The 16,180-nt window shown below is 44.2% G+C and overlaps 1 protein-coding gene across 2 annotated transcripts in view; it reads left to right on the top strand.

Moving 5' to 3' along the window:
- Positions 1–16,180, top strand: part of STRN (striatin) — a 159,954-nt gene that overhangs the window by 56,145 nt on the left and 87,629 nt on the right. For both annotated transcript variants that reach the window (XM_040350860.1, XM_040350861.1), the window contains exons 2-3: positions 6,849–6,952; positions 8,825–8,898. In XM_040350860.1, coding sequence (XP_040206794.1) covers positions 6,849–6,952; positions 8,825–8,898 — 178 coding nt within the window. The remainder of the gene's footprint in view (positions 1–6,848; positions 6,953–8,824; positions 8,899–16,180) is intronic.

Here is a 16,180-nt window from a genome sequence, read left to right as displayed (position 1 = left end):
AGGCGATGCTGCATCGGTTCTTCCTCCTCAGAGCCTGCAAAGCAGGCAAAACGCTGACCTCCTCGTGGAGAGGCTCCCTTCCCCCCAACCCCCCCCCCCCCCTGTCGGCGGGGGCGCGCGCGTCCCCGTGTTATAGGCGCAATTCGCGCCGTTAAGCTGAGGGGGGAAGGGCGGGTCAGTTGCTTAAGGAAGGGGCGGCCCTTCCTTTTTCGTTCCAGCAGCTCATTCTAAGATTGGAACTGAGGAGGAAAAGACCAGAGCGGCAGCACGGGGCGCCGAGGACACACAGTGGCCAGAAAAGATATTACAGTCTTCAGAAGACTGTTTTCAAGCCTAGAAATAGGCTGTTCTTTTCCATCTCAATAGTTTTTTCTTGGCAATACTACTAAGGGGGACAGAATGCTTTTTCTTTCCTGGATTTGAAAAAAAAAAAAAAAATTCATCAAGGGGAGAGGAGGCATTTTTTATCCCCCAAACAGGTGTTTGGGCAATTAACTATTTATAGTTCCAAGTACCAATAAGCTAGCAGGTGTACCTCGGTATTGTACCATGGCATCCGGGTCAGAGGGTACAAGAGGTGGGGATTCCCCCAGAGAGTCTGAGGTCTCGGACAAGGTTATGCCGCTGCTTTCCCCAGAGGGAGCCTTGGGGCCATCGGGATCTGGGGCTGGAGCTGGCGCGGGTCAGTCCAACCCTAAGATGGTCACGGACGAGGTATTACTCACCTCTTTAAAAGAGATGGAGAAAAGAATGGAAAAAATGATAGCCACGGCTATGCGGGGCAGAAAACGGAATAGATCTCCGTCGCCCGAGCGTGGACCCTCAGAAGAGGAGGTCCTTTCCTCAGGGGAATTGGACGACCTCTTGGACAAGGACCAAGTAGGTTCGGGGATCGAAGACCCGGATACAGAGGAGTCTGGAGCAGTCTCCCAAGGGGAGAGCTGGTGGATTCAAGCCTTAACGGACTTGGTCCATAGTGCATTTAACTTGCCAGTACCAGATCTCCAAGTATCGACGGTTTCAGCTTTGGGCTCACTAAGGGCGCCTCAAAGCAATGCAGTGTTTCCGATCCATCCTCTGCTAGAGGGAGCTTTGTTCCAAGATTGGAGCAAGCCAGATAAGATCTTTTTACTACCTAAAAGATTCTCTGCCCTATATCCTATGGAAGATAAATTTTCCAAGAGATGGGCTACTCCTGCAGTGGACGCAGCCATCTCATGTGTTAACAAATCGTTAACATGCCCTGTAGAAAACATACAGGTGTTCAAGGATCCAGTTGATAAACGCTTGGAAGCACTACTTTAGAACTCCTTCACTACTGCAGGGGCAGTAGTACAGCCAGCTGTGGCTGCGATTGGGGTTGCTCAAGCATTATCGGATCAAACTAAGCAGATGCTTAAACTTATTCCTGCCCAGCAGGCAGAAGAATTTTCGGATGTCCCTAGGGCAATACGCTTTACGGTAGACGCGATTAAGGATTCTATCCAGCAAGCGTCACGTTTATCGTTATCCCTTATCCATATGAGAAGACTCTTATGGTTAAAAAGCTGGGAGGCCGAGCCCCCATGCAAGAAGCTCCTGGTAGGGTTCCCCTTCCATGGAGGACGACTCTTCGGAGAAGACCTGGATAAATACATTCAGACCATTTCAAGCGGCAAAAGCACTCTTTTGCCAACTAAAAGGAAGTTTCAGGGGCCTGCGTTTAAACGACAGTACTCCCCTGCGCAGGGGCCCTCTAATGCCAAACAGTATCGACGGCCTCCTGCGAAGGCAAACTTCAGCTTCAACAGCAAATCGCAGGGACAGGCTGCTAGAGGCAGAAAGCAGTGGTTTCGCAAACCAGCAAAACCAGCCCCCAAGCCGACCTTATGAAGGGGCGCCCCCACCCACGAAGGTGGGGGGAAGGCTGCGTCTCTTTTCAGAGGTTTGGGAAGCCAGCATTCCCGACAAGTGGGTACGGTCTTCCGTGGCCACGGGCTACAAATTAGATTTCCTAAGGTTTCCTCCTCCTCATTTCCAGGAGTCGAGGATTCCAAACGATCCGGAGAAGGGAGCCGCATTAATGTCGGCATTAAATCATCTACTCTCCCAGGAAGTAATAGTAGAGGTACCAGTCCTGGAACAGGGGCTGGGTTTCTACTCCAACCTATTCATCATCCCAAAGTCCAATGGAGATGTCAGGCCAATTTTGGACCTAAAGATGGTAAATGCATACCTAAAAGTCCGCTCATTTCGGATGGAATCCGTGCGGTCAGCAGCTGCCACACTCCAAAAGGACGACTTCATGGCGTCCATAGACATAAAGGATGCCTACCTTCATGTTCCAATTTATCAGCCACATCAAAGATATCTACGCTTTATGGTGGCTTTGCGTCATTTCCAATTCGTGGCGCTTCCCTTCGGGTTGGCTACGCCCCCCCGGGTGTTCACGAAGGTCCTAGCTCCAATCCTAGCCAAACTAAGGATCCAAGGGGTCACGATCCTAGCATACCTGGACGACCTCCTAGTCATAGATCACTCGTCTCCCGGCTTGGAGCGAGCAGTGGCCCTCGCGGTCCAATACCTCGAAGTTCGGCTGGGTCCTAAATCGAGAAAAGTCAGCATTCCAGCCCACAAGGCAGTTGGAATATCTCGGCATGAGATTAGACACAGAACAACAAAGGGTGTTTCTACCTCTGATGAAGGTCAAAGCCATCAAGGAATTAATCCTACTGGTTCTAAGCAAGAAAGAACCGACTATTCGCCTGTGTATGAGGTTACTAGGCAAGATGGTGGCCACATTCGAGGCGGTACCGTACGCCCAGAGCCACACTCGCATCCTGCAGGCAGCCATCCTGTCAGCATGGAGCAGAAGGCCACAGGCCTTGGATATCCCGTTGCCACTCTCATCAAGAGTCCGACAAAGTCTGTGTTGGTGGTTAGACCCTCAGAATCTACTGAAGGGGAAGTCTTTCAGCCCAGTGGCTTGGAAGATAGTGACCACAGACGCCAGCCTGACGGGCTGGGGAGCAATTTTGGATGGTTGCACTCGCCAAGGTACTTGGGCAAAGCCAGAGAAGCAGTTGCCCATCAACATCTTGGAGCTCAGAGCTGCTCGACTAGCCCTCAGGGCTTGGACGTCAAAATTGCAGGGGTTCCCGGTGAGAATTCAATCAGACAATGCCACGGCTGTGGCATACATAAATCACCAAGGGGGAACCAGGAGTCAAGCCGCTCAGAGAGAGGTGAGCTTGATTCTCCTATGGGCAGAGGCTCATGTGCCCTGCATATCGGCAATATTTATTCCAGGAGTGGACAACTTTCAGGCGGACTTCTTAAGCCGCCAGACTCTATTGCCGGGGGAATGGTCTCTGCATCCACAAATCTTTCAAGCACTCTGCCAAAGATGGGGAGTGCCGGACGTGGATATCATGGCATCGAGACTCAACAAGAAGCTAGACAGGTTCATATCCCGCTCAAGGGATCCGATGGCCTGCGGAACCGATGCGCTGGTTTGCCCTTGGCATCAGTTCAAACTTCTTTATGCGTTTCCCCCGCTCCAGTTACTACCCCGCCTGCTGCGCAGGATCAGGGTGGAGCACATACCAGTCTTCCTGGTAGCTCCAGCATGGCCCAGAAGGGCATGGTACTCACTAATCCTAAGGATGGTAGTGGGAGACCCTTGGACTCTTCCTCTACGGCCAGACCTGCTATCGCAAGGTCCGATCCTCCACCCTGCCTTACGGCATCTAAATTTGACGGCCTGGAAGCTGATTCCCTGATTCTCAGGGGTAGAGGTCTGTCTCAGAAGGTAATCTCTACCCTAATCAGAGCCAGGAAACCGGTCTCTAGGGTGATTTATTACAGGGTCTGGAAGGCCTATGTAGGCTGGTGTGAGTCCAAGCTATGGCTTTCTCGCAAGTTTACCATCGATAGTTTTAAGTTTTCTCCAGCTAGGAGTGGATAAGGGATTGGCATTAAGCACAATCAAAGGACAGATTTCAGCTCTGTCAGTGTGGTTTCAGCGGCCGCTGGCCACCCACTCGCTGGTTAAGACCTTCCTTCAAGGGGTCTTACGTATTAAACCTCCAGTTAAATCCCCGCTTTGTCCGTGGGATTTAAATCTTGTTCTGTCAAGTTTACAGAAACAACCGTTTGAGCCGTTGGCTGAAATTCCTTTGGTTTTACTGACAAGGAAGTTAGTATTTTTGGTCGCCATAGTTTCCGCAAGAAGAGTATCGGAACTGGCGGCCTTATCCTGTAAGGAACCATATCTTATTTTTCATAAGGACAAGGTTGTTCTCCGCCCTCATCCTTCCTTCCTACCGAAGGTTATATCCAGTTTTCATCTAAACCAGGATTTGGTATTGCCATCCTTCTTCCCTAAACCTACTTCCAGAAAGGAAGGGTTGCTGCATACCTTGGATATTGTCAGGGCCATGAAGGCCTATCTTAAAGCTACAGAGAAGATCCGGAAAACGGATGTGTTGTTCATTTTACCGGATGGGCCCAAGAAGGGGCAGGCAGCTGCAAAGTCCACCATCTCTAGGTGGATTAAGCAGTTAATCACTCAGGCCTACGGCTTGAAAGGGTTGCCTCCTCCAGTATCATTAAAGGCTCATTCTACTAGGGCCATGGGCGCCTCCTGGGCAGCACATCACCAGATCTCTATGGCTCAAGTTTGCAAGGCGGCAACCTGGTCTTCTGTCCACACGTTTACAAAATTCTACCAGTTGGACGTAAGAAGGAATACTGATACAGCCTTTGGGCAGGCAGTGCTGCAGGCTGCAGTTTGAGACCCTCGGATTCCGGGGGCTCCCCTTTTTTGAGTTAAATTTAAAATTATTTTTCTCAACTAAGTTGGATTTATTATTATTATTTGAGTATATCTCTAAATTAAATCCTTTTGTCTTGGAGATGTTCTCCCTCCCCTCATTGTAAGCATTGCTTTGGGACATCCCATATAGTAATGAATGCCGCTCTGTGTCCCGTGATGTAACGATAAAGAAAAAGAGATTTTTAATACAGCTTACCTGTAAAATCTTTTTCTTGGAGTACATCACGGGACACAGAGCTCCCACCCCTCTTTTGGGGACCATTTTGGGAGGCATACTGCTTGCTACAAAACTGAGGTACTCCTCCTATGGGAGGGGGTTATATAGGGAGGGGCATTTCCTGTTTGAGATTGCCAGTGTCCATCACCTGAAGGTACTCCATATAACCCATATAGTAATGAATGCCGCTCTGTGTCCCGTGATGTACTCCAAGAAAAAGATTTTACAGGTAAGCTGTATTAAAAATCTCTTTTTTTAATGACTTCCGGGTTTCCCTCCTGCGGAAGTAGGCGTCTCCCCGACGCAGCAGTGATGTCTGGGAGCTCGCCGCAGTGTCTACTAGATGCAATACCATCACAACGGGGCGTGTACTTTCGGCCACGGAACCCCCGCTTTAATACTTAAATATACAGATTTGGTTAAGGCACTAGTGTGCTTTCCAAGTGTTCGAGGTAGGTAGGCCTTGAAACATTGCACATTAAAAACTGAAAGCTATGGTTCCAATTAGAGAAGCATCATGACTCCTAGGTGAAACACTCCAGTGTTTCAAAAGTTGTGACCAAGAGGGTACAGCTTTTCACGTTTGGACATGTCCAAAAGTAAAGAGATATTGGATCTGCACCAAGATGTTTACTCTTGCCCAAGTAAACCTCATGAAAGCTCAACGGGCACTTCTGGGTTGCCCAGTGAAGGAGATTGTGGGACACTAAGAAGGATATTTTATTTTTGTGGCGGGAAGAATCTTGATAATCGACCGCGATTTAGATTTAAACTGATAAAGACCAAACTGTGTCATGCATTATGGTTAACAAACTTCTTTTGGCTATCTTGCATGATAAAATTGCTCTGATTTAAGAAAACATGGGATCCCTGGATCAAATTTTTATCTGGATGATAGGCTTTAGATGGTACATATCTGGATCGGATGGGTTGCACTTTCCTATGTGCTCTTCTTTTTCTTTCCTATTTTCTTCTATTGCCTTGTTTTGGCCATTCCCTCAATGCTTTGGATTGATGTCCTGAAGAGCACACACAAGACAAAGGTCGGAGGCTCCAGTGCTTAGATCCTAGCCAAATAGAGCGATCCAAGTGACTTGGCTACTTGCAGCTAAAGTGCACCCTTTTTACGATCTATAACTCATCTAGTGTGAAAGGGGGACTATTTGTCCAATAAAGATGTGGGATAGAGTTGCCCTTTATCCCATTATAAAACTGAGGTAGGTGCAGCAATAGGCCCTGGTCTATGTTTGGGTATCCTGGATGCCTTGATCTTATGACTTCTGTACTGCACTCTGGGGATATATAACAACCACTTATTTTTAAGTTCTGTGATTTTTACTTTTGTGTATGATGCAGGACATGGTGAGGAGTAAAATGTGTGTGTTAACTGAAAGTGGCATCCACTGTCTCTTACAAATAAGCTACAGATCTTCTTCCCTTTTTTTTTTTTCAATTGTAGTATATAACTGAGCAAGAGTAAACATTGGCAATAGTATATTTAAAGGAGAAATCCGGCCTGAGCTCATTTGGCTGGGCTTCTCCTATCGGTCACAGGAGTGCAATTCGTTTTGCACTCCTGTGACCCGGTTTGAGCAGTCCAGTCCGCTCTCTGCTGACATCTCTCAGATCAGTCCAGGCACCAAGTCATCCCGACTCTGAAAGTCTGGATCTGACAAGTGCCTGGACTCCAAACCCCATACCCATACTTCTCCTTTAAAATAAAAAGCATATGTAAATGTAGTTTTGTTTTATTATGCAATATTTAATTCTTATTATTTTGTCCGGTTATTTTATATTTCTTTATTTGTTTTATAGGCACAGATAGCCTTTCTGCAAGGTGAAAGGAAAGGGCAAGAGAACCTAAAGAAAGACCTAGTTAGAAGAATAAAAATGTTGGAATATGCTTTAAAGCAGGAAAGGTATGTATTATTTCACAATACATTTCTCTTGTATATCCCATATCTCTTGTCAGTAATGATTTGAAATGATTACTGCTATTTATGTCTTATCAACATCACCCATATAGTTTAGGCTTTAGCTCTGACGTTCCCATTTTCTTTATATAAATTCTCTTTTCATTGCATGACAAAAAAAATAAAATTCTTGCCCAAATCCTCCTGCAAAGTTTTAAAAAAAAGTAATCTAACATTATCAGCTTCAACTGCACCTGTGCTGCGCCCATGCTATTGAAATAGCAGGTTACACAGACACTCACACGCTTCCCTCTTTTCTGTTTAACTGCCTGGAGTGGGGAAATGAACCCAGTACTACTGGGTATGGTGCGCACATGACTCCATGTCTTCCCTTGTAGGATGAAAAATGTGGGGGCGAAGATTAAGTTGATTACATTTTAGGTTCTAGTTGGTATGTGTATATCATTCGATTTAAGTAAGCTGATGATAAAAATATGGTTAGATTTATGCTGACGATAAAAATGTTTTGTCTCTAGGTGGTCAATTGGTAGAAAAGCGAAAGCTTCAAATTTCAATGCCCTATGGTCTACTCAGGCCTGAAAAAAATAACTCCTGTACTTTTTTTGAGCAACAGCCAAAAGAGCACTTGGGTGTAAACAGGCACTATAGTAATCAATAGATTTTTCGGGGGTTTGACCATTTTGTAGCCTCAGCCTAGGTTTGCATTGATACGATTTGACATATCAGATCGCATGCCAAATCCGGCATTGGCACCGTCAGTATCTGTGCGGCACAGCACCAATTCCCAAAAGTAGTTTCTGTACTACATTTGGCGACTTCAGGGTGCGATTTGTATAAACATCTATGCAGGAACCTGCACAGATATCTCTGAAATCGCTCCCGAAATTGGACTGACACGCGGAATGAAACTGCGAGTTCAGGTGAACTTGCATGATTTCAATCCTACGGTCAGTGTGAACCTGGGCTTAAACTACAAATTCACAGGTAGAAATTGTTACGGAAATATTTATACCGCACTTAAATAATTAAAATAAGCGATTAAAACCTTTTTGTCTATATAAAAATTAAAACAAAGAATAGCGGTGCGAAAAAGAGAAAAGGATTACATTTATTGATACAGAGAAGAAACTTGTATTCTTCCAATATTCGTGACTATAACATAACAGATACCACCTTTAAAACCAAGATGATGCCAATGTTACACAATAATACAAATAGTATTATGGCTATAATGGACACAGAAGTTGGTGAATTTTCTAAACATGGCAGAAATGTATCTCCCGTCTGTGACAACACCCCCCGATTTACCTGACTTCCTGTCACAATATATATATATATATATATATATATATATATGTATATATATATATATATATATATATATATATATATATATATATATATATATATATATATGTGTGTGTATATATATATATATATATATATATATACATATATACATATATATATATATATATATATATATATATATATATATATATATATATATATATATATATATATATATATATATATATATATATATATATATATATATATATATATATATATATATATATATATAATACACACGCACACATTCATTAGGGGCATGGTGGTTGAATTAGAGTCCCTGATATGAATATGAAGATGTTCAACATGTCCATCACAGAATGCAGCCTAAATGCTCGCTGTATTGGGAAATAAGGACTCTGAATTTACTAAGGCAGCAGTTGAAAGCATCAATGTGATATTTTTTATGTAGTAAAATGAAATCCTTTCCCGATTGATAAAAATTTAGCAAAATAAAAGTTACGAGTACCAACAGCTGATCTTTCTTTACTTTTTCATCTAAAGGGCAAAATATCACAAGCTGAAGTATGGAACAGAATTAAATCAGGGAGATATGAAGCCTCCAAATTATGATTCCGGTAAGTTGCTCTATTGTCTGTAATGTTCAATAGTTAAAGACGGGCAGGCGGTTCAAGTAGCTGTGTCTTCAAGGACACTTAAAAAAAAAAAAAAGCTACTTGAAGTGGTTTTAATTTTACAAATGTATACTTATGTGTGTGTTTAATTTAGTATTTTAGAAATGTTCGAGGGATTACACAGAATTGTATTGGGCATTCTGCTTTATTAGTAGTTAAAATATGCTTAAAGGAATAAATCAAGCAGGCCACTGACACATTCAGTCACCTGTCTGGTACAGATCAAGCTGGCCATAGATAATATTTTTTTTTTTGAAAAAGTGTGTGTGAATGGGGGTGATGGCGCTGCCTACCCCTATGTGCCCCTATATACAGGTAGGGGGAAAGGACTCCTAAACAAGGGTCCTAATATGTGAACTGCTTAATAAATTATTCAATGTGCAAAAGCATCCATATACCCAAAGCAGTGTCAGTGAATAGATATCCAAAGGAGTATATAAAAAATAAGTATATACGATTTGTATTGTTCAATAATGTGACATATGTGTACCTATACCAACCCTAATATAGGTAAGTGCAGTGTCCTTGCGACACACTCCTAGTCACAGTAGTAGAGTGATGACAAAAACTAAATTATACACAAAGTGAATGTGCCACACAAATGCAACAATACACTGATACACCCTGTAAAAATTTGGGTATATCAAATAATTAATGAAAATAAACAACCATTAGCAAAAAACAACTACTATGTAGTAAAGCAGAAGTTCATCACATTGGTGAAAGAATGTCCCATGTAAATCAGTAACAAAGTTCTATTGTTCCAAACAGGGATTATTTGGTGCAGGCTCTTGCAGTGCGAGAAGTGTTCCTATAACACAGATAGTGGATTCGCAGTGGTTCTGGTGCTCCCCCACAAGGGTCCCCACTCACCAGCTTCCACTACCCCACCAGGGGTGTATGGCTTATAGTACAGGCTTCCCGGAACTGCGCTGCTCCAATTCTCCCCTTGCCAAGTCAGGACCATACACGGTTGAAGATTCCCAGAAACAGACTGTATAGTAATCCCTTTATTTATTTTTATTTTTTTGGGCCTTTCCTGTTACCACAAAAGCTGCAATCATAGATTGCATAGATATTTAAAAAGTTGTCTGGTTCACCAGGAACTGTCAAAATGTAGATTAGCCTATATGCAGGATGGTTGTACTGAGGTCGATCCATACAATCAGCCTGTCGTGTATTTTTCGCTTGATCACTGCCGACTGGCTATAGTCGCAAGAAGTTGTATTCTGCCGAAAGGAAGGCTCCGCCCCAACAAAACACAATAGCACCGAGAGGGATTCTCCCATGAATACTGTATTAATGGGGGAACTGAACAGTTTTCTTTCCTTCAGCCCATGGTTGAAGAAAAGAAAATTGCATATTGTATGTCCTGCCTTTAAAGAAGCAGCCTCACATTTTAGCATTGGTTAGGTAATGAACATAGATTCCATTCAAATCCTGTCCCTTTTTTGTGAGGTACCACATTCTTGCGAAGTAGGACAGCCGAAAGAAAAGTACTATATAGGATTTATAAGATGTCCAAATTGACAATCTTCAAATAGGTCTCTGCTAAAATAGTATGATTGTATTGATTTGATTAAAGCTAAAGTTTAGGTATGGATATATTTTTTTTTTTTTGCATAGGTACATTGATCCATATTGGTCCAGTAAGCATGTGGCGGCTGCAAATCTGTGTAACGGGCATTGATACTACAGTGGTCGCTACTAGCTCCAGGTTCCTTGCCGAGCAGCTGCCCTGCTGCATAGCGAACATAGGAGGTCACTCTGCATGGATGTCAATCAGAGTGCACTTGGGTTTTCTTTAAAGAATGTAATGCATTCTCTGATTGGATAAGGTAGAGAGGTGGGGCAAAAACCTCACTGTCGCCAACTCATCCAGTAAGAAAATGATTTGCATTCATTGAGAAAATGCAAAGTGTTCTCTGAATGGCATCCATGCTGAGCAAGCGACCTCTCTTGGGCAGCTTGGCACTGGCCACAGAAGCTAGCAGCAATCGTTGTAGTTGCTGTGCCTGCTACCTCGATTTTCAGGTTCCACAGGGATCTGCCAGGTCTGGCACATAAATGTTTACGTTAGTCCAAGCTGGACAGGCACAGGACTGGACCAAGAGAGGACTCTGGTAAGCATTTAGGGAGGGTCATGCCATGAATAAGGTCTGTTTGGCCAAAACATGTTGACCTGTCTGTGGTTGTATTACTCTGTTATAAATATAAACTCACACTGCTGATGCATGCAGATGGGCCTTCTTTCTGGACTGACTGCTTGTGAGTTCTCTGCAACCATTTTGCCAGAGCACCGGCTTTAGAGCTGACCTGGATTGTCTGTGGAGGTAGTAGCATTGCATTGTTTTCACCAAGGTAAAAAAAAATCTTGACCCCCCTTCAGGGGTGAAAGTTAAAAAATTGTCAGAGGGGTGCTTTGAGGCGCAATGATTTTAAAGGATAACATGTTACACCCATACTCGGGGTGTAACATGTTGGATGCACCAGCCTTCGCATTAAAAACTGGTCAGTGTTTTTGTCTCCACTCTAACTAAAGGCAATTTTTTGGGTTTAGATAATAAACAGCTTGTGCACATGGACGCTTAGCCCCATGTAGTGTAGACAAGCCCTTTTTGTTTATGGTTTCTACTAGCGCTTTGCTGGGTGCAGGCAGGCCATATAAAAACAAATGGATTCTGATTGGCTGTATGGACTCGCCTGCACAGTGGAGTTTGACAGGTATGCAGAGATGGAGCACTGACCCGGATACAGAGACGCTGTGGGTGTATCCATTCTCTATATGCAGGCTATCTGCACACAGACCGGATCTAGTAGAAAATTTGAGCAAAATGCTCTCAATGCTGCCTGGAGCTAAGAGCTTGTGTGAATGAGCCCTTAACCACTTAAGCCCCGGACCAATACGCTGTCCAAAGACCCAAGGTGTTTTTACAATTTGTCACTGCGCTGCTTTAACTGGTAATTGCGCGGTCATGCAATGTTGTACCGAAACAAAATTTGCGTCCTTTTCTTCCCACAAATAGAGCTTTCTTTTTATGGTATTTGATTGCCTATGCGATTTTTTTTTTTTTTTTTGCGATATAAACGGAAAAAGACCGAAAATTAAAAAAAAATATATATTTTTCTTATGACAAATAAAAAATATCGAATAAACTAAATTTTAGTCAAACATTTAGGCCAAAATGTATTCAGCCACATGTCTTTGGTAAAAAAAATCGCAATAAGCGTATATTTATTGGTTTTCGCAAAAATTATAGTGTCTACAAACTAGGGTACATTTTCTGGAATTTACACAACTTTTATTTTATGACTGCCTATCTAATTTCTTGAGGTGCTAAAATGGCAAGGCAGTACAAACCCCCCCCCCAAATGACCCCATTTTGGAAAGTAGACACCCCAAGGAAACTGCTGAGAGGCATGTTGAGTCCATTGAATATTTTTTTTTTTTTTTGTCCCAAGTGATTGAATAATGACAAAAAAAAAAAAAAAAAATTACAAAAAGTTGTCACTAAATGATATATTGCTCACACATGCCATGGTTATATGTGGAATTGCACCCCAAAATACATTCTGCTGCTTCTCCTGAGTACGGGGATACCACATGTTTGGGGCTTTTTGGGAGCCTAGCCACGTACGGGACCCCGAAAACCAAGCACCGCCTTCAGCATTTCTAAGGGCGCAAATTTTTGATTTCACTCACACAAATCTTGAAGGCGGTGATTGGTTTTTGGGGTCCCGTACTTGGCTAGGCTCCCAAAAAGTCCCATACATGTGGTATCTCCGTACTCAGGAGAAGCAGCAGAATGTATTTTGGGGTGCAATTCCACATAGAACCATGGCATGTGTGAGAAATATATCATTTAGTGACAACGTTTTGTAATTTTTTATTTTTTTTTTGTCAATATTCAATCACTTGGGGCAAAAAAATTAAATATTCCATGGACTTAACATGCCTCTCAGCAAATAGCTTGGGGTGTCTTCTTTCCAAAATGGGGTCATTTGGGGGGGTTGTTTGCCATCTTGGCATTTTATGGCCTTCAAAACTATGATAGGTAGTGAGGAGTGAAATCAAAAATGTATGCCCTTAGAAATCTTGAAGGCGGTGCTTGGTTTTCGGGGCCCCGTACGCGGCTAGGCTCTCAAAGTCCCACACATGTCATATCCCCGTACTCAAGAGAAGCAGCAGAATGTATTTTGGGGTGCATTTCCACATATAACCATGGCATGTGTGAGCAATATATCATTTAGTGACAACTTTGTGCAATAAAAAAATCGGTTTATCATATTCACGCAACTTGTGTCAAAATATAAAATATTCCATGGACTCGCCATCCCTCTCAGAAAATAGCTTGGGGTGTCTACTTTCCAAAATGGGGTCATTTGGGGGGTTCTTGTGCTATTTTGGCATTTTATGGCCTTCGAAACTGTGATAGGTAGTGAGGAGTGAAATCAAAAATTTACACCCTTAGAAAGCCTGAAGGCGGTGATTGGTTTTTGGGGTCCCGTACGCGGCTAGGCTCCCAAAAAGTCTCACATGTGGTAGCCCCGTACTCAGGAGAAGCAGCATAATGTATTTTGGGGTGTAATTCCACATATGGGGGGAGTATGCTTTGCACGTGGGTGTAAGCATTACTGGCACTAACTAGCTACCTAGCGGCACCAGCGACACTAATACAGCGATCAGAAAAATGATCGCTTAGTGATGCTGGCAATAGGGGGGTGAAAGGGTTAACTCTAGGGGCAATCAGGGGTTAAAACCTTTATTAGAAAATGTATGGGGGTACCTAACGCTATAAAAACCTGGCTGGCGAACCTCAAAAAATAACTAGCTACCGAGCGGCACGAGCGACACTAATACAGCGATCAGAAAAACAATCGCTTAGTGACGCTGGCAAAAGGGGGGTGAAAGGGTTAACTAGGGGGTGATCAAGGGGTTAAAAGTGTTAGGTCCAGTGTAGCCCCCTACCCCCCCCCCAATAAAGGTTTTAACCCCTTGATCACCCCCTAGTCAACCCTTTCACCCCCCTTTTGCCAGCGTCACTAAGCAATCGTTTTTCTGATCGCTGTATTAGTGTCGCTCGTGCCACTAGGTAGCTAGTTTTTTTTTTGAGGTTCGCCGCCATGTTTTTATAGCGTTAGGTACCCCCATAAATTTTCTAACGCTATAAAAACATGGCAGCGAACCTCAAAAAAAAACTAGCTACCTAGTGGCACGAGCGACACTAATACAGCGATCAGAAAAACGATCGCTTAGTGACGCTGGCAAAAGGGGGGTGAAAGGGTTAACTAGGGGGTGATCAAGGGGTTAAAACCTTTATTGGGGGGGTAGGGGGCTATCCTGGACCTAACACTAACTGCCTGTCACACTGACACTAAATGCAGTGATCAGTAAATGATCACTGCTATTTAGTGACAGTGTGACTGGGGGGGGGGTGACCGGGGGGGGGATTGTGTGTCTATGTGTCTGTGTGTCAGTGTAGTGCTTGTGTACTCACTGTGTGATGTCTCCTCTCCTCTCCTCCGCCGGACGAATATACCGGCGGGAGGAGCGGTGACATCACTTCCTCCTCTGCCTGTGTTTACAATGCAGGTGGAGGAGGGCGGGGGAGGAAGCGCATTGGCTGGGGAGCGATCCGGAGGGGGCGGACAAAAACGAACCGCCGCCCCCTCATCCCGGATCGCTCGTGAAGATTACCGACCAGCGGCATGTACCGGGGGGGGGGGGGGGTCCCGATCTGACCCCCGACCCCCGTCAAGCAGGGCACGTACAGGTACGTTGATGTGCCTGTCCGTGCCATTCTGCTGACGTAAATGTACATGAGCGGGTCGGGAACTGGTTAAGTATATCCAAAGCCCAACTATTTAATTTTGGCTAGAGCAGGAACTGCTTAAAACTGAAACCCGGCCACAATTCTACAATAAAGTAATGCGTGTACAGCTTGTATAACTGTGTACATTTGCTGTCCCCTTAAAATAACTCAACACACAGCCATTGATGTCTAAACCACTGGCAACAAAAGTGAGTACACCCCAAAGTGTCGATATTTTGTGTGGCCACCATTAATTTCCAGCACTGCCTTAACCCTCTTGGGCAAGGAGTTCCCCAGAGCTTCACAGGTTGCCACTGGAGTTTTCTTCTACACCTCCATGGAGCTGGTGGATGTTAGAGACCTCGTGCTCTTCTGCCTTCTGTTTGAGGATGCTCAATAGGGTTTAGGTCTGGAGACATGCTTGGCCAGTCCATCACCTTTACCAGCTTCTTTAGCAAGGAAGTGGTCTTCTTGGATGTGTGTTTGGGGTCATTATGGTCATTATGTTGGAACACTGCCCTGCGACCCAGTCTCCGAAGGGAGGGGATCATGCTCTGCTTCAGTGTCACAGTACATGTTGGCATTCACGGTTCCCTCAATGAACTATAGCTCCCCAGTGTTGGCAGCACTCATGCAGCCCCAGACCATGACACTCCCACAACCATGCTTGACTATAGGCAAACACACTTGTCTTTGTACCCCTCACCTGGTTACCGCCACACACGCTTGACACCGTCTGAACTAAATAAGTTTATCTTGCTCTCGTCAAACTACAAGTCATGGTTCCAGTGATCCATGTCTTTAGTCTGCTGGTCTTTCTTGTGCATGATCTGGGACGACAGCTATGCAGACCAATTTAATGCAATGTACGGCGTATGGTCTAAGCGCTGACAGGCTGACCCCCCCACCCCTTCAACCTCTGCAGCAATGCTGTCAGCACTCGTACGTCTATTTCCCAAAGACAACCTATGGATATGATGCTGAGCACGTGCACTCAACTTCTTTGCTCGACCATGGCAAGGCCTGTTCTGAGTGGAACCTGTGCTGCAGCTCAGTTTGAGTCTTGACAATCTTCTTATAGCCTAGGCCATCTTTATGTAGAGCAACAATTCTTTTTTTGAGATCCTCAGAGGTCTTTGCCATGAGGTGCCATGTTGAAATTCCAGTGACCAGTATGAGAGAGTGAGAGCGATAAACCCAAATTTAACACACCTGTTCCCCATAGAGGCTGGGTTCACACTACTACACTACTTTCATCCTACTTTGCTCTGTGTTCAATGTTTCCCTATGAGAGCGTCTTGTAGCGTCCTACACAAGTCGGTCCGACTTTGAAAATGCTCCCTGTACTACTTTTGGTCCTACATTGATCCTACTTCAGGCCCATTGAATATCATTGAAGTCGGACCAAAGTA

This window comes from Rana temporaria, chromosome 4 (genome assembly GCF_905171775.1).
Source record: "Rana temporaria chromosome 4, aRanTem1.1, whole genome shotgun sequence".
NCBI lineage: Eukaryota > Metazoa > Chordata > Amphibia > Anura > Ranidae > Rana > Rana temporaria.
Note: the sequence above shows the minus strand (reverse complement) of the source record. Positions and strands in the feature narration are given on the sequence as shown.